A 15,240-nucleotide genomic window follows, 5' to 3' on the forward strand; every position below is an offset into this window, starting at 1 on the left:
AGCTCTGCCTAACTTCTCAAAGGCAGCAAGGGGTCTGTCCTCCTCCTACCATAGTTAACTCCTTGTAGACTCTAGGAGAAAAAAGTATGAAGAAAGTCAATAAAATGACCCTAGAAATGTCAGCATCAAAGCTCTTGCAATAGCACCTTCAGTAAAGGACATTTCTCTATATTAGGGTCACAAAGGAGTGCGGCCAAGGTTCAGGCCTCATGTCCTAGAGTGTTCTAAGACACAGGCTGAAATGATAATGAATCAACCACCGTACAGTCAGGTGACACAGGGACTGGGCCAATATTGTCTCCAGAATCACCCTTTGGCTACCAGAGAGAACTGAACAAAAAGAACGTGGCTGAAAACTGTGGGACAGGCAGCAAGCAGCATAAGGGGCTCCTCAAAAGAGACTAGCTCCTCTGCTTCCCTCATCCCCAACAAGAAGGGGCTCCTTCGCTACTTATCCTTCTTGCCCTCACAATGGCCCAGGAATAGGGAGCTTCTTTGGCACTTCAGAATGATCACAAGTAATTTGCCTTTTTATTCATATAGAACAAAATTTACAAAGTCATTCATACAGTTTTTGTGTTTTTTTTTTTACTGACTTCGAAAATTGGGAATATTCAAAATACACTTTTACCCCACTCCATTCTGTCATTATTTACACATATGTACAAGAAAAATGAGAGTCTCTGTGTGTGCATGTGTGTGGTCTGTGGTGTTTTATTCTTGTATTAAAAAGCTCTGCTGGTTGGGTGGGTAGATGGGTGGGTGGAGGTCAGGAGGGGAAGCTGCATGGTCAGGTCAGATGGAGGTGCCATGTGAGGTGTCCAAGGCCTCTGGAAGGACGCCTCCAGGCACAGGCTGGAAGGACATGGGGATAGGGGTCTTCACCGGGCTCTGGCGGAACAGCCCCCCATTGGGCGACCGGTGTTTGCACTGCATGGAGGGCATGGTGGCTGAGCTGCTCAGAGGCAGCGGCAGGCTGCTGCTGGGCCCTGACGAGAGTGTCCGGCTGGTGCTGTGGCTACTTTGCTCTGGCAAAAAGGTGCTGACCGAGAGCTGGGTGTTCTGATATTCCCGCGTGGGCTCCAAGGCCTGACTCGGAGCAAGGCCCCCCATCTCCAGGGCTGAGAGCTCAATGGAAGCTGGGGAAATCTGCTTGTGAGCAATGTCTTCATCCATTAGACTATTCATGCGCCGGTGGACCTGCTCCAAATTCACCTCTTTGTCCTGGAGGAAGAAGACAGGAAGGAGAGGTCAAGCTTCAAGATGAGACAGGGTTGGATTTCTACAAACTCTAGAAGCCCTTTTTTAAAAAATGTTTTCCCCATGGGACAATAGGGATGCATGCCCCATTTCTCCCACATTTCTTTAACTGAACAGCCAACCCTCTTGTATCTGTGAACAGCCAACCCTCTTGTATCTGGGGAAGCAGAAACATAAGGCTCTGTCTTCTAGGGAACAATCTAGGAGTCAGGATTTAGACATACATGCCCACCCATCTCCTGCAGACAGTTTCAAACTTGGTTTAGCATTGCTTTCACAATTTAGGCAACCCTTGAAAGAATATGTGGAAAAGGAGAAGGAGAAGAAAGACATCCTTTGAAAATAAAAGTGAATTGACCCCAAACCCCTGAAGTGTCCACAAGTATTAGCTGTCTACTGTTAAAGATGCCCAATAAACTTGGCAGAATCATTCCCACCTTAAGCTAAGATGGCTCAGATACAAGAAGTTTCAACAGCTCCCCAAAGCCAAAATTCCAGTATGCCACAGAAATCTCTGAGTCTCCCTTCCCCAAATTATTCTATTGAAAGTCTCAAGGGAGGTTAGCAAAGAAAAATAACTATACTTCTGGGACTGAGTTTCTGGATAAGGATGAGGTTGTGAGGTGAGGGACTTCCCGAAGGTCAATGACCTTCCTGCTCTAGAAGGTCTTGATGCAATGGGTAAGTCTCACACCTATCCTTTTTCATAGGGAATAGAGGCAAAGGAAGAATTTTGTTTAAGACAGAAAACAGAATATAGTTGCTTTTAAATGATTTATTAATACTTAATGTACAGTGTCAGTATAACTCAAGATGGTCAAATTGTTTTATAAGGTTTACAAAGACAAGGAGGACGTGATCTCCTTCCTAAGTTTTCCCTTGTGATGGTGATGACCTCAGGCATGACAGCTACTAGGTGAGGTATTAGAAAATGCAGTCCTATTTTCAGACAGCATTAAGTGCCAGTGTGCCAGAAAAGGTCATATATATTGCCTGTACCTCCTTACACCAAGAGAAATACCAAGAGAAATACCACATGGAAGCTGTCAGAGAGAGACCCTGCAGGCAGTCTAATGTTGACTTCCACAGAATGAAAAGTATTTGTACATTGCATACCTTGAAGATTTTTAGAAAACCCAATATATGTAAAGTATTAAAAGTATTTTCAAAAATAAAATAAAGAAGGAGAAATCCTATGGATGTAAGTGTAATTCTTGTGGCTGCTTTGAAGTCCTATAAATATAAAGAAAGATAAAAATTTCCCCCAGACTAAAATTTTTCATTGATTGGTTTGAAATCATCCCTCATATGACTGTGCAACGGTGAAACTAATGAACATAGAGTTTTAGGCAAGGACAATGCCTCTGCAATTCACCATTTGCTCCCATACCCTACAGAGAAAAGTAGGGCCAGTGCTTTCTCCACCACTTCCTTTAGATTAAGAGTAACAGAATGTGACTTCAGCAGTCCTGTTCCAGAAGAAGAAAAATGAAAAGTGAATGATCCATTCTAGGCTCAAAGGAAACTGGAGCGAGACTAAGAAAGTCAATGTTTTAAAATACTGTGGTTTGGTGTCAGAGAAGAGTGACATCAGAAATCAATGGCATCGTCCCATGAGTAGAGCCATGTACAGTGATCTTGAGCCTCTGCTAAGCAAAGCTTAGGACGATGATCCTGGGAGACCATTTCTGAGTTGCAAACAATTTTGGATAGAAAGTGTCATGATTAAAACTGGGGAATTGGTTGGACAGCATCAGTCTTCCTTTTTTCCAACTAAATAGTGTGATATCTTTAATTGACTTCTTCAATATCTACAGAATGTATAATAATAAAACTCAAGTTCTCTTGAAATACTGCATTGATTTGGCCTTATAAAACTTTCTTTTTTGGCTTAATTTTCATTTGTGGATTTGGCACTATTTTAGCACTAGTTTAAGGAAGCCCAAAATATCAGTTTTGTACTTGAAGGTGATCAGGCCTGGTGATATGTTTCTAACTAGACCTTATCTGTCAGGAGTCACCAGGGCGACTCCTAGAGGTACTCAGGAAATTATTTGGTGCCAAGCATCAAATGAGATCTTTCTTGGTAGAAATTATTTGTCAGGTGTCTTAATATCATAATGTAGTGATAGAATCATATTTCAAGCAAGGATAATAGAATTGAATCTAGGGGCCTGAGAGATTGTACAGCGGTGGGTGTTTTCCTTGCATGCAGCCAATCTAGGATGGACCTTGGTTGGATCCCCAGTATCCCATATGGTCCCCCAAGCCAGGAGCAACTTCTGAGCTCATATCCAGGAGTAACCTGTGTCACATAGTGTGCCCCCCAAATAAAAAGAAAATAACTGAATCTAGATTCTGCACAAAGTTATAAAGAAACAAATCGTGGTTTATGTTCCCTCCATTACAGTGGTAATGTCTTCACCAAACTTTCCATTCCATGACCATCCTTTCAGATTTGCTTCTGTAGCAAGCCTAGATTTCTACTCATCACCCAACTTGCTTCTTAGCCTTACCATAGCTGCTATGAGCTCTTGATAAGATTATGATGATTATTATAATTATGTACTTTTATATAAATCAGCCAAAATCACTGCTCCATCTATGTTGGCAAATATTAGTATCTATAGCATATTTTCATTTCAAATACATAAAAGCCATAAGATTGTGATCATGAGAAAGAGAAAACCTGAGAAAACTTCAGGTTCTTTGGGAGCTTAATAATATAAAATTTTCTCTTTGCAGCCAGGAAAACTTGGAGAAGGCTATTAGAGTTTGATGCCTCTGTGGGCAGAGGCTTTTATTACCATTAAAGGACCTTGATGACCAAGCTGGCTGTGGGACCATTAGAAGAACTGTTTAGTTGCATAATCTTGCCTTTTCTTTATTAGTATTGCTTTTATGATTTTAATAACCCCACTGGAGATGGGAAGAGGAAAAGTGTATGAGAGGACTAATCCAAAACAGAAAGCAAACCTTGGCCCAGTTGTGTTCACTTTGATACTGGCAATTATTTGAGAACCCTATCCCTTTCTCTCAACATCAGCTGAATATAAAGCTAGGAAACGTTTTCAAGAGATATTCTCAGTTTGGCTAGAGTTTGGGCATAAAGAATTAAGAATGTACTACCAAAAAAAAGCCAAAGGGAGGTAAGCAGTGAGAGAGTGAGAGTGGGGGCAGTAGTAAAAGTTGTTTCCTCTACTTAATGTTAGAGAAACAAGACACAAAGAAATATCTGTAGGAAGACAAAATAACCAAAATCATAAGAAAAATAAATAAAGAGCTTGCTGAAAATTCTTCACTAGTGAAACACAAAGGAGAATACATTTAGGAACGTGTGTGTGTGTGTGTGTGTGTGTGTGTGTGTGTAGGTGTGTGTGTGTGTGGATGGGTGCATGGGTGGGTGGGTGGTGGGGCGGAGGGGTGGGAGTGGAATGGGAGGATAGTGGTATAACATTGATGGGGCATAGGCTAAATGCCATAATAGTGCCTGTGAGAAGTTAGATCAGGTCATGTCAAAACATCTAAAATCAGGGCCAGTTTCATGAGTGGTCTGCAGATAACTCAATTTCCCTGGAGTCACTATTTCTACAGTAATGAGCTTCAATACTTGAATGGTTGAATGATTGTTTAAATCTACATTATATTATCACTTGCTTCAGATTAAAAGCAAAGAAGGAAGTTCACAGGATGGTGGGACTGTACCGTGGGTATCAGTTTCCAGTGTAGATTATTTATTAACTTATAACTTCTTCATGTTTGGGCACAGAGAAAATGTAGATATCATTTGAGCAGTTGGTTCAGAAAACATTTCCAGGCTAAATTACAGTAAAAACAAATACAGCCTCTCTGCCTCACCATTCCCCAAGGAATGAGGTTTAATTCTATTCAAATCCTACTTCAGCTTCCAATATCAGGTTTCTAATATGGGTAGAATGATAGTACACAGTATATTTGACCAGCTCTGGAAACAAATGTAGTCTCTTCTGAATTTTTATAACAAATCTAAGATGCCTGTACAGAGATGGTAGAAAAACACCTTATCAAAGCTTTGGAAACACTATGTTTTTGGATGAGCTGAGACTATAATTTTGGCATAAACAAGGTCATTCTTGATGATCCCCTCGCCATGGAAAATAATTCAAAACAATCTACCTGGTTAAGGAAAGAGGCAGGAGTGATTTCAATAATTGTCTTTTAAATGAAAATGGACATCCTGCTGTTATACAAATTCAAGTAATTCAACAAATTCAAAGATTTTTCTATTTTTTTAAAATGTATTTAAGCACTGCAGTTACAAAATTGTTCATGATTAAGTTTCATATAACATACAATGTATACCACCCTTCATTAGTACACATTATGTTCCACCAATGTCCCCAGTTTCTTCCCATAATCCGCTCTGCTTGCCTCTGGGGTAGTTTACTTCTCTTTCTCTTTCCTTCCAACCCTCCAACTTCCCTGTCTCAGGGATACATAATTTACTTCTCTCTTACTCTCTCTCTTGCTCTCTCTCTTTCTCTCTCTCTCTTCCTCTTTTTTTTCTTTTTGACACTGCAGTGTAGTTTGCACTACTCTTCATGAAGAGGAACCATACTGTTAATGAAGAGGATATCACTCTATCCCCTTTTGGCACCCAGTGTGTGTCTAGAGTGATCAATTCTGACTACCATTGTTATAATGACCCTTCTCTACTCTAACTATGCTCCACTACTTGTGGTAAGAATTTTTTTTATGTGAAATACATCAGTTTACACTCTCATTATCTTAGGATTTCAGGATTCAAACTGGGAATGATAGCTCTGGTAAGAGATTTAACAACATCCTGCTGCCTTCATTAATTTGCTAGGTAACTGACCTAGTCAAATAGGACATAAAATTCACTGGCTATGCTTATCCATGAATAAGGTTGAACTCAAGGTCTGTATTTTTCCCCTCATATTTAATGTGATGACAGATGTACTAACAGAGATTACCTGGGACCTCTCCCAGGTATTATCTTACAGAGAAATAAAGTTCGTAATTAAACTGCTGTTCAACAATGTGGAAATAATACAGTGTGTTGGCAAATGGTAATTAACTAAACTATCATCTATGTAACAGCCCTTTACACATGGGACTCATTAGAACTGACTTCATTTGTAGTCTAGTGGCTTTTACTTTGAATTGAGCAGGTACAAAAAGGGATGAGGGACTTCTCACTTGACTGGATGGTTGTAGGAACCACTTTCTTGTTACCGTGGAGACTAATCTAACCAGGTGGCATATGAAACTCAATAGCTTGGAGAAATTCCATCAACATAATCTTAAATCTTCTTTGAAGACTTTTTTTTAACACTAATAGACTAGGTTGGGATCTAAGAGCATGGTTGGTCATTTAAAAAGTTTAATATTAAGACAGAAAAAGAGTAAGAAAAAATATAAATACATTCACAGAACATCATGAGTTCCAATAGGTTCAATAGTCTATTGTTTGTAGGTAAATGAGTATTGGAGGAAAAGATACAATTCCCATGATAGATACTAGCAGAGAGCATACACAGAGCAAATGGGGACTAAAGCTGAAAAGACTTGACAAGGGCTACATTTCCCCGATAAAAAGTATTAAGAGCATTGGGAGGGGGCAACAGAACAGACACTACAGAAATTTGATGGATCATCAGAGATTACTTTAAGGAATTCCAGAGCTTGAAACACAAAAAGCTAGTAGTAATGGATAAATTTTTGGATGCCTATAATCTCCCCAAACTGAACCAAGATGACTTGGAGCATCACTATTGAGGAAATGAAAATTATAATCAAAAGTCTTCCTAAAATAAAAGCCCAGTCTCAAATAGGGTCACTAATGAATTCTTTCAGATTTTGAAAAAAATTTACTGCCAATCTTTTTCAGGCTCTTCCAAGAAACAGAAACAATCCCAAATAGTTCCTACGAGGCAAACACCCTGATACCAAAAAGAAAATTACAGGCCAATAGTCTTGATGAACACACATGCGAAGATCCTTAACAAAATATTAGCAAACAGACTTCATCAATACATCATAAAGATCATATATTATTATGTAGTAGGTTTTATTCAAGAAATGCAGAATGATACAAGTCAATCAATATAATATACCATAACAATAAAAATAAGAATCATAAGATTATATCAATAGATGCAGAAAAAGCATTTGATTAGATTCAGCACTGTTGCTGTATAAATGTTAATGTATCTTTAAAGGGTGATGATGTTCCCCTGAACCTGCCAATGGACTAGGACATATCCCTATAAAGGTCAACTGACCAGGTATAAAGGCAGAATCCTGGTGGTTAGGGAGGGGGGACCAAGGTAGATAATGAAGAGCCTGTGAGTCTGGGGGCTCTGGGATTCCAAATCCTGGTCAAGTCTCCAACTCTCCCTCAGCAGGAAGTGTAGTCTATTCAGTCCTGGAGCTCCTGGCTTCTCCTGGCTGGCTCTCTTGCTTGTGATCTCTCTCTCTCTCATCTCTCTCTCTCTCTCTTGCTCTCTCTGGTCCCCTAGCCCCCTGGGAAAGCTTCCGGGGAGCATTAAAACACCATGTTCTTTCTTCTCCCCTCTCTCTTGGACTGTGGTTGCTTATGTTTGTTTCACTACATTTGGCCTCCCTGGGTGGGCCCTGGCACAGTACCCATTCATGATAAAAAGCACTCTACAAAATGGGAATTGAAGGAACTTAACTCAATATAATCAAAGTAATTTACCATAAGCCCAAGGCAGTCATCATACTCAATTGAGTAAAACTAAGAGCCTTCCTTTTAATATCAGGTACAAGACAAGGATGCCCACAGTCATCACTCCCATTCAATAGAGTACTGGAAGTACTTGCCATCACAATTTTGCAAGAAGAAGATATCAAGGATATCCACAGAGTAAGGGAAAAGTCAAACTCTTGACATGATGATATGATATTTTATTTAGACAATACTAAAGACTGCAATAAAGCTTTGAGAAAATAGATTTTTACAATAAAGTGTCAGGCTGTGAAATTAAAAGTTCACAGCTTCCATATACACAAATCATGAAATGGATGAAAGAGATATTAAAAATAATCGCATTCACATTTGTGAAGTAAAATGGAAATACTCCCCAAAGCATTCTGCAGATTTAATGCAGATTCAATAAGGTTACCCATGATGTTCTTACAGAGAAATAGATCAAACATTTTAAAAATTTGCATGGAACAATAAAAGTCTATGAATGAATCAAGCAATACTTGGGAAAAAAGATGGGAAGCATCACTTTCCCAACTTCAAATTCTACTGCAAAGAGTAATAATTAAAACAGTATTATACTCTCAGATCAACTGAATAGAATTAAATATACTAAGACAGATACTCAGGTACATATTATATTAATTGTTGGCAAAAGAGCAAAAAAATTAAGTAAAGCAATAAAAGCCTCTTTAACAAGGAAATTGGGCTAGCTACCTTCAAGAAAAAGAACTCAGACACCTCTCTAACACCATGCACAAAAGTCAAATCCAATGGATATCAGACCTGAAACCATAAGGTATATAGAATAACACACAGGTAAAACCCTCCATGACATTGAGACTAAAGGCATATTCAAGGAGGAAACACCACTCTCCAATCAAGTGGAAGCAGAGATTAAAAGATGGGACTGCATTAATCTGAGTAATTACTATACCACAACGGAAATAGTGACTAGGATTCAAAGGCCACCCACAGAATGGGAAAAAATATTCTTCCAATACCCATCAGATAAACAGCTAATGTCTAAGATACACAAGATACTGACAGAACTTAACAAGAAAAAAAATCTAACCCCATCAAAAAAATGGGGAGAAGAAATGAGCAGACACTTCCTCAAAGATGAAATATAAATGGCCAAAAGGCACATAGAGAATGCTCCTCATGACTAATCATCAGAGAGATGCAATTCAAAACAACAATGAGGTACCAAGTCACACCACAGATACTGACACACATCACAAAGAACAAGAAAATTAATGCTGGTAGGAATGTGGAAAGAAAGGAACTCTCATTCACTGCTGATGGGAATGGCATGTAGTCCAGCCTTTATCGAAAACAATATGGAGATTTCTCAAAACAACTAAAAATTGAACTCCCATATGATCCAGCTATACCACTGCTAGGGATATATCCTAGGAACACAAAAATACAATTCAAAAATGCCTTTCTTACACCTATGTTCATTGCAGCACTATTTACAATAGCCAGAATCTGGAAACAAAAATATAGAAATTGAGCTACCATCTGACATCTTGAGCTACCATCTTCCACAAGTGGTTTTGGCACAACTGGCTAGCCACTTGCAAAAAATTAAACTTAGACCCCCAGTTAACATCATGTACAAAGGTAAAATCCAAATGGATTAAAGACCTCAATATCAGACCCGAAACCATAAGATATATAGAACAACACGTAGGAAAAACACTCCAGGACATTGAGACTACAGGCATCTTCAAGAAGAAAACTGCACTCTCCAAACAAGTGAAAGCAGAGATTAACAGATGGGAATAGATTAAACTGAGAAGCTTCTGCTCCTCAAAGGAAATAGCGCCCAGGATACAAGAGCCATCCACTGAGTGGGAGAAATTATTCACCCAATACCCATCAGATAAAGGGTTAATATCCAAAATATACAAGGCACTGACAGAACTTTACAAGAAAAAAACATCTAATCCTATCAAAAAAATGGAGAGAAGGAATGAACAGACACTTTGACAAAGAAGAAATACAAATGGCCAAAAACCACATGAAAAAATGTTCCCATCACTAATCATCAGGGAGATGCAAATCAAAACAACTATGAGATATCATCTCACACCCCAGACATTGGCACACATCACAAAGTGAGAACAAGCAGTGTTGGCGGGGATGTGGAGAGAAAGGAACTCTTATCCACTGCTGGTGGGAATGCCGTCTAGTTCAACCTTTATGGAAAGCGATATGGAGATTCCTCCAAAAACTGGAAATTGAGCTCCCATACGATCCAGCTATACCACTCCTAGGACTATATCCTAGGAACACAAAAATACAATACAAAAATCCCTTCCTTACACCTATATTCATTGCAGCACTATTTACCAGAGCAAGACTCTGGAAACGATCAAGATACCCTTCAACAGACAAATGGCTAAAGAAACTGTGGTACATATACACAATGGAATATTATGCAGCTGTCAGGAGAGATGAAGTCATGAAATTTTCCTATACATGGATGTACATGGAATCTATTATGCTAAGTGAAATAAGTCAGAGAGAGAGAAAAAAATGCAGAATGGTCTCACTCATCTATGGGTTTTAGGAAAAATGAAAGACATTCTTGCAATAACAATTTTTAGACACAAAAGAGAGAAGGGCTGGAAGTTACAGCTCATCTCATGAAGCTCACCACAAAGAGTGATGAGTTTAGTTAGAGAAATAACTACATTTTGAACTATCCTAATAATGAAAATGTGTGAAGGAAATAGAAAGCCTGTCTAGAGTACAGGTGGGGGTTGGGTGGGGAGCAGGGAGACTTGGGACACTGGTGATGGAAATGTTGCACTGGTGATGGGTGGTGTTCTTTACATGACTGAAAACCAAACAACACAGTCATGTATGTAATCAAGGTGTTTAAATAAAAAATATATTTAGAAAAAGAAGAGGACACAGTTTTCCTAGCAGCAATAAAATGCTCTATATGTAACTCATTTTTCAGAGTGCTTATTCTTTATTATAAGGTCCTTTAGTTGCCATTTTCCAAGTACCGCCCAGAAAGCAGGTGATCCACAGGGTACTTTGGATACTTCCCTCCACTGAACACACAATAAAATAAGGTTGTGCAGATGAAGAGAAAATAGGGCAGGAGGGAAAATCTATACATAAAATTGAAGTGGCATTAAAGGAAGGGAAGGTTTGGGGCCAAAGAAGGTGTTCCTATGTCAAAACATTCTAGAGAAAATAGGAATGCAGGTGGGGGACATACAAACAAAAGATAAGTTTCTGACCAGGAAAAGAAATGGGACCTAGCTATGATTTTGCCCCTGCTGGCTGGCCACTCTGGTCTCTCATTGAAACAGAAATAGGCTTCATGGGAAGACAGGAAAGACTGTGAAAGGAAACTGTGAGAATTCTGAGTTCCCAGCTCAGTTACAGATGATTCATCCCTCACTCCTCATGCCATCTCCCATTAGTGTAGTTCTCATCTTTATTTCATGAATATTTTATTCTCAGAGCAATGGTTCCACTTACCCTCATAAATCTAAAGGGTAGCTCTTTGCTGCATCCAAGAAGCTTAGTACATTCCCCTACATTGGATAACTACATAATCATCTGATTCAGCAGAAAAAGATGTGCTTGAATCCACATGAATATTAAGGGATTGAATACGCATTACTACTCTTTCTCAAATAGGTTCTAAGCTCTAAAAACATCCCAGTACATGTCCTTAAACAAAACTAGAACTCCACCCAATGACTGGTTTCTGGGTCTTAAGAAAATATAGTCAATGCCCACTAAGAAGCATCCTAATATGAACATACTCTCCCATAATTGAAAATGCTGCCCAATTAAACATGAACAACTAATAACACAAAATATTTCTGGATTAAATACCACCATTTGCCCCAGGGTTTAAAGCTACATTTCTAAAATCCAATTATTTAAACCCCTTGCATTATTTCTCTTCCTTACCATTTTAGATACAAACTCCCTGACCTGGAAGTTTTCCAAATGAATTCTTCCAGGCATGAGAAAGTTTTTCAGAGCAAATCTCAGACTCTTCTATTTACTTGCAGGTGGGATATGGCATTCCCCAGAACTCTAGCAAGTGTGAAGATTTCCCTTATCCTCATCCATTTATTCTCCTGAAGATTCAAGTATTTATTTTTTGTCTTTGAGCCACAGGGCTTGCTCCTGGATCTGAGCTCAGAGATCATTCTCTGAGGGCTTATAAAACCATACGGAGTGCCAACTATCGAACCTCACCTGAATGTGTGCATTCACAAATATTATAAAATATCACTAAAAGAAATTAAAACTTAAATGGGGAACAATTCCACAATTATGGGTCAGAAGACTTAATATTGCAAAGATGGCAGTGCTCCTCCAATTGATCTATAGATTGGACACATGCCCTGTCAAATGCTTTTGGCTTTGGGGGATTGACTTTGAAGGGGTTGACTTGGGGGGGTTGGAGACACACATGTTAAATCTCTAATTCATATAATAATGCCAGTAAAAGCCTGTCATGTTGATCAAAACACCCTACTTGCTATTACTCTTGGCTTCAACTTCCATTTGTGTAAAGGCTGATCTAGAATTTTCACATATCCCTCCCCAGCTTCTAACAGTTCCAAACTCTAAAATATCTCAGTACCACTAGTAATCATTACTTTATAGACCACGTGTTTCTAAGCAAAAACAACATATGGCATCCTTCCTAGGCTTATGCAGAAGTGAGAAAGGGAGAAGAGGCGCTTTACTGGACAAAGAAAAATGTTCCTCACAGCTCAGGTGTTTGTCTATTTTACCTCTAGCATAAATGTCTCTCCAAAGATTATAATCTCTTTGCTATATTTTCTCTTTCTTGATCTCTATCCTTCTTTGTCTCTCAGTCTTTCTTCCTGTCTCAAATACACGTAAATACACACACTAACCCCATAATAGTTTGAAGCTAATACTTTGAAGGAAAGACAAACCTCTCCTTTTACCTGAAAGGTTCACTAATGATACAGGGGTGGGGGAATGGGCTTGTTTCCCCTTGTCCTCCCCTTCCCTCTTCATCCTAGAAGTGCTTCTGTAATAGTGCAATGCCCACTTTTCTGCTCCCCTACCCAAAAAAGGCATTTGCACAGAGAAAATCAAGTGGTAAGCTTTGGAAAACAAAGCAAGCAAACAATACAGGCTGTTTATAATGTGATGGGTTATTCCTTTGTTCTACAAAAATCAGATCTACCCCATTCTGGCTTCCCAATGATACTTTCATGCATAATGGCATGGATGTAAAAAGCAGGTGAAAGGAGCCCTGGGCATGACATAGAGGGGGAAATAGAGTTGGGGGAGGGCAGGCAATTTTGGAGCTGGGTATAGTTGTGGCCTTTTTTTTAAAGTTACTCATCAGGATAAGTCACAATTTTTGCATTTATGCTTAACAAGTTAGATGTTTCTTTCAGTGGATTTTCCTAACATCTCTTTGTTACTTTCTCCAGAGAGAGCAGCTGAGTTTGAAGAAGGGACCACCCTTGCATTTGCTTATAAGTTGGTGTACAGAAGGCAAGAGTGAGCTATTGATTTCCCCAGAACATGTTAGACAGGTTTAATCAAACAGCAACCAAATGTGGTGACAGAGCCAGGAACCTGTCAGTACCCACAGTACCAGGAACTCTATTACTAACTGATTTAGGGGCCTTAGCCAATCTCCAGGTTGAAGACATATTGCCTATCATGACTCTGCCTCTGCAATGGGATATATTTGGTTGCTGTTTTTTTTAACTTTTTGATCACACTAATTATGCTCAGGGATTACTCTTCACTCTACACTCAGATGATGCTTGGGGTACCATATAAGATGCTGAGAATCAAATGCAAATCAGAGCATACAAAACAAGTACCCTACCTCTTGTGCTATCTTTCTGGCCCTTGGTCTGCTTTTTTGTTTGACACTGGTACCTATTTATAGTAATACTATTAATCTGTGGAACTTTGATTCTAGAAATAGCTGAGGCCAACACATCAGGTACTAACAACTCTCTGGGATGAATTTACTTGACTATAAACTTCTGTTAGAGGAAACATCATTACCAAATGATACTCTTGATAGTATCCAAGGAGAACTGTCTCCACTAAGACCTGGATGAAAGTCAAAACCAATAAGCTTGAAGAAGAACAAGTAGCCAATGAGAAGAAAATGTTGAGGTCAGTATCAGCTTGTAGTTCCTACTGAGAATAAATGTATCTAGAATCTAGCGTATGATAAAAACCACCACAATGGTCCCTGCACATAGTGTAACCTGGGGGATGTGAGTAATGCTGGGTTCAGCAAGGAGGAGGAAAAGGGGAAGAAAAAACCACAGGAGGGCCAATGAACAGTCCCCAATTGCAAGCTGGTGAGCAGGGCCCCCATGGTCCTTAGTGAGCAGCAAAGAGAACCAGGAAGGAAAGAGGGCTCCTCTCTTACCCTACAGTTGGTCTCTCCAGGTCAGGGTGGAGGCACATGGGCGGGGCAGGGTGGGGAAGGGCTCTCTGGCGATGCTCATGCTGTATCTGCTCTATAGATAAATACAGGACTTTAGTGCATGGGGCTGGTGCCTTGGCACTTCATTCAAGCATGAAAACATCCCCTGCATTTGTTCTTGGACTTTAAAATAAAATAAAACAATACCATCCCCCAATATAAAAGACTTCTGTCTCTAGTCAAGTGACTCAAATAAATAGTAAGAGGCAGAAAACCGCAATCTGAATGGTCCAGTGTGACTCTAGGCTGTGAAAGAGAGAAACAAGACTCAGGGCACAGACCTCTTTGGGGGTCTCCTGGTGGCACCGGTTGCTATTCCACCACAACTCCAGAGCAGCCACCAGGCAAGCGAGGAGAAGACCAATGGCCAGGATGCAGAAGACCCCAGCAAAGCTATGCAGTTTGAGAGATTTGCCATCAGCCTGGGCACTGGTGTGGCTGGTGAGGTCACAACGACCTGTGTGTGGCCACCATTTCTGCTTCAGCACATCCAGGTCTCCAGTGTCCTGTAGCTCCAGGATCCTACAAGATACAATTTAGGTGAGTCATGAACATGCCATCAATAGTTCGAAGTTGCTCCCTTCCCTACTATGCTGTCCCCACTGCACAATACACTGAACCTTCACAGAAGTTTCAGAATTGATTCTTCCCTTCCCAGTCAGTCTGTGTTCTCTTTAAGCTGAGTATTTGTCCTCAAATACATTTCATTTGTCATTCACCTCTGGAGCTTAAAAGTCTTCTCCTACCCAGTCTA

The 15,240-nt window shown here is 39.7% G+C and overlaps 1 protein-coding gene across 1 annotated transcript in view; it reads right to left on the reverse strand.

Annotated features, from left to right (window-relative positions):
• Positions 1-512: 512 nt before the first annotated feature.
• GRID1 (glutamate ionotropic receptor delta type subunit 1) overlaps positions 513-15,240 on the reverse strand; it is an 809,472-nt gene continuing 794,744 nt past the window's right edge. Inside the window, exons 15-16 of the mRNA XM_049790649.1 lie at positions 14,768-15,008; positions 513-1,224 (exon numbers count right to left, since the gene is read on the reverse strand). Of these exons, the coding sequence (XP_049646606.1) occupies positions 796-1,224; positions 14,768-15,008 (670 nt within the window). The 3' untranslated portion in view covers positions 513-795. The remainder of the gene's footprint in view (positions 1,225-14,767; positions 15,009-15,240) is intronic.

This window comes from Suncus etruscus, chromosome 17 (genome assembly GCF_024139225.1).
Source record: "Suncus etruscus isolate mSunEtr1 chromosome 17, mSunEtr1.pri.cur, whole genome shotgun sequence".
NCBI classification, from domain to species: Eukaryota; Metazoa; Chordata; class Mammalia; order Eulipotyphla; family Soricidae; genus Suncus; species Suncus etruscus.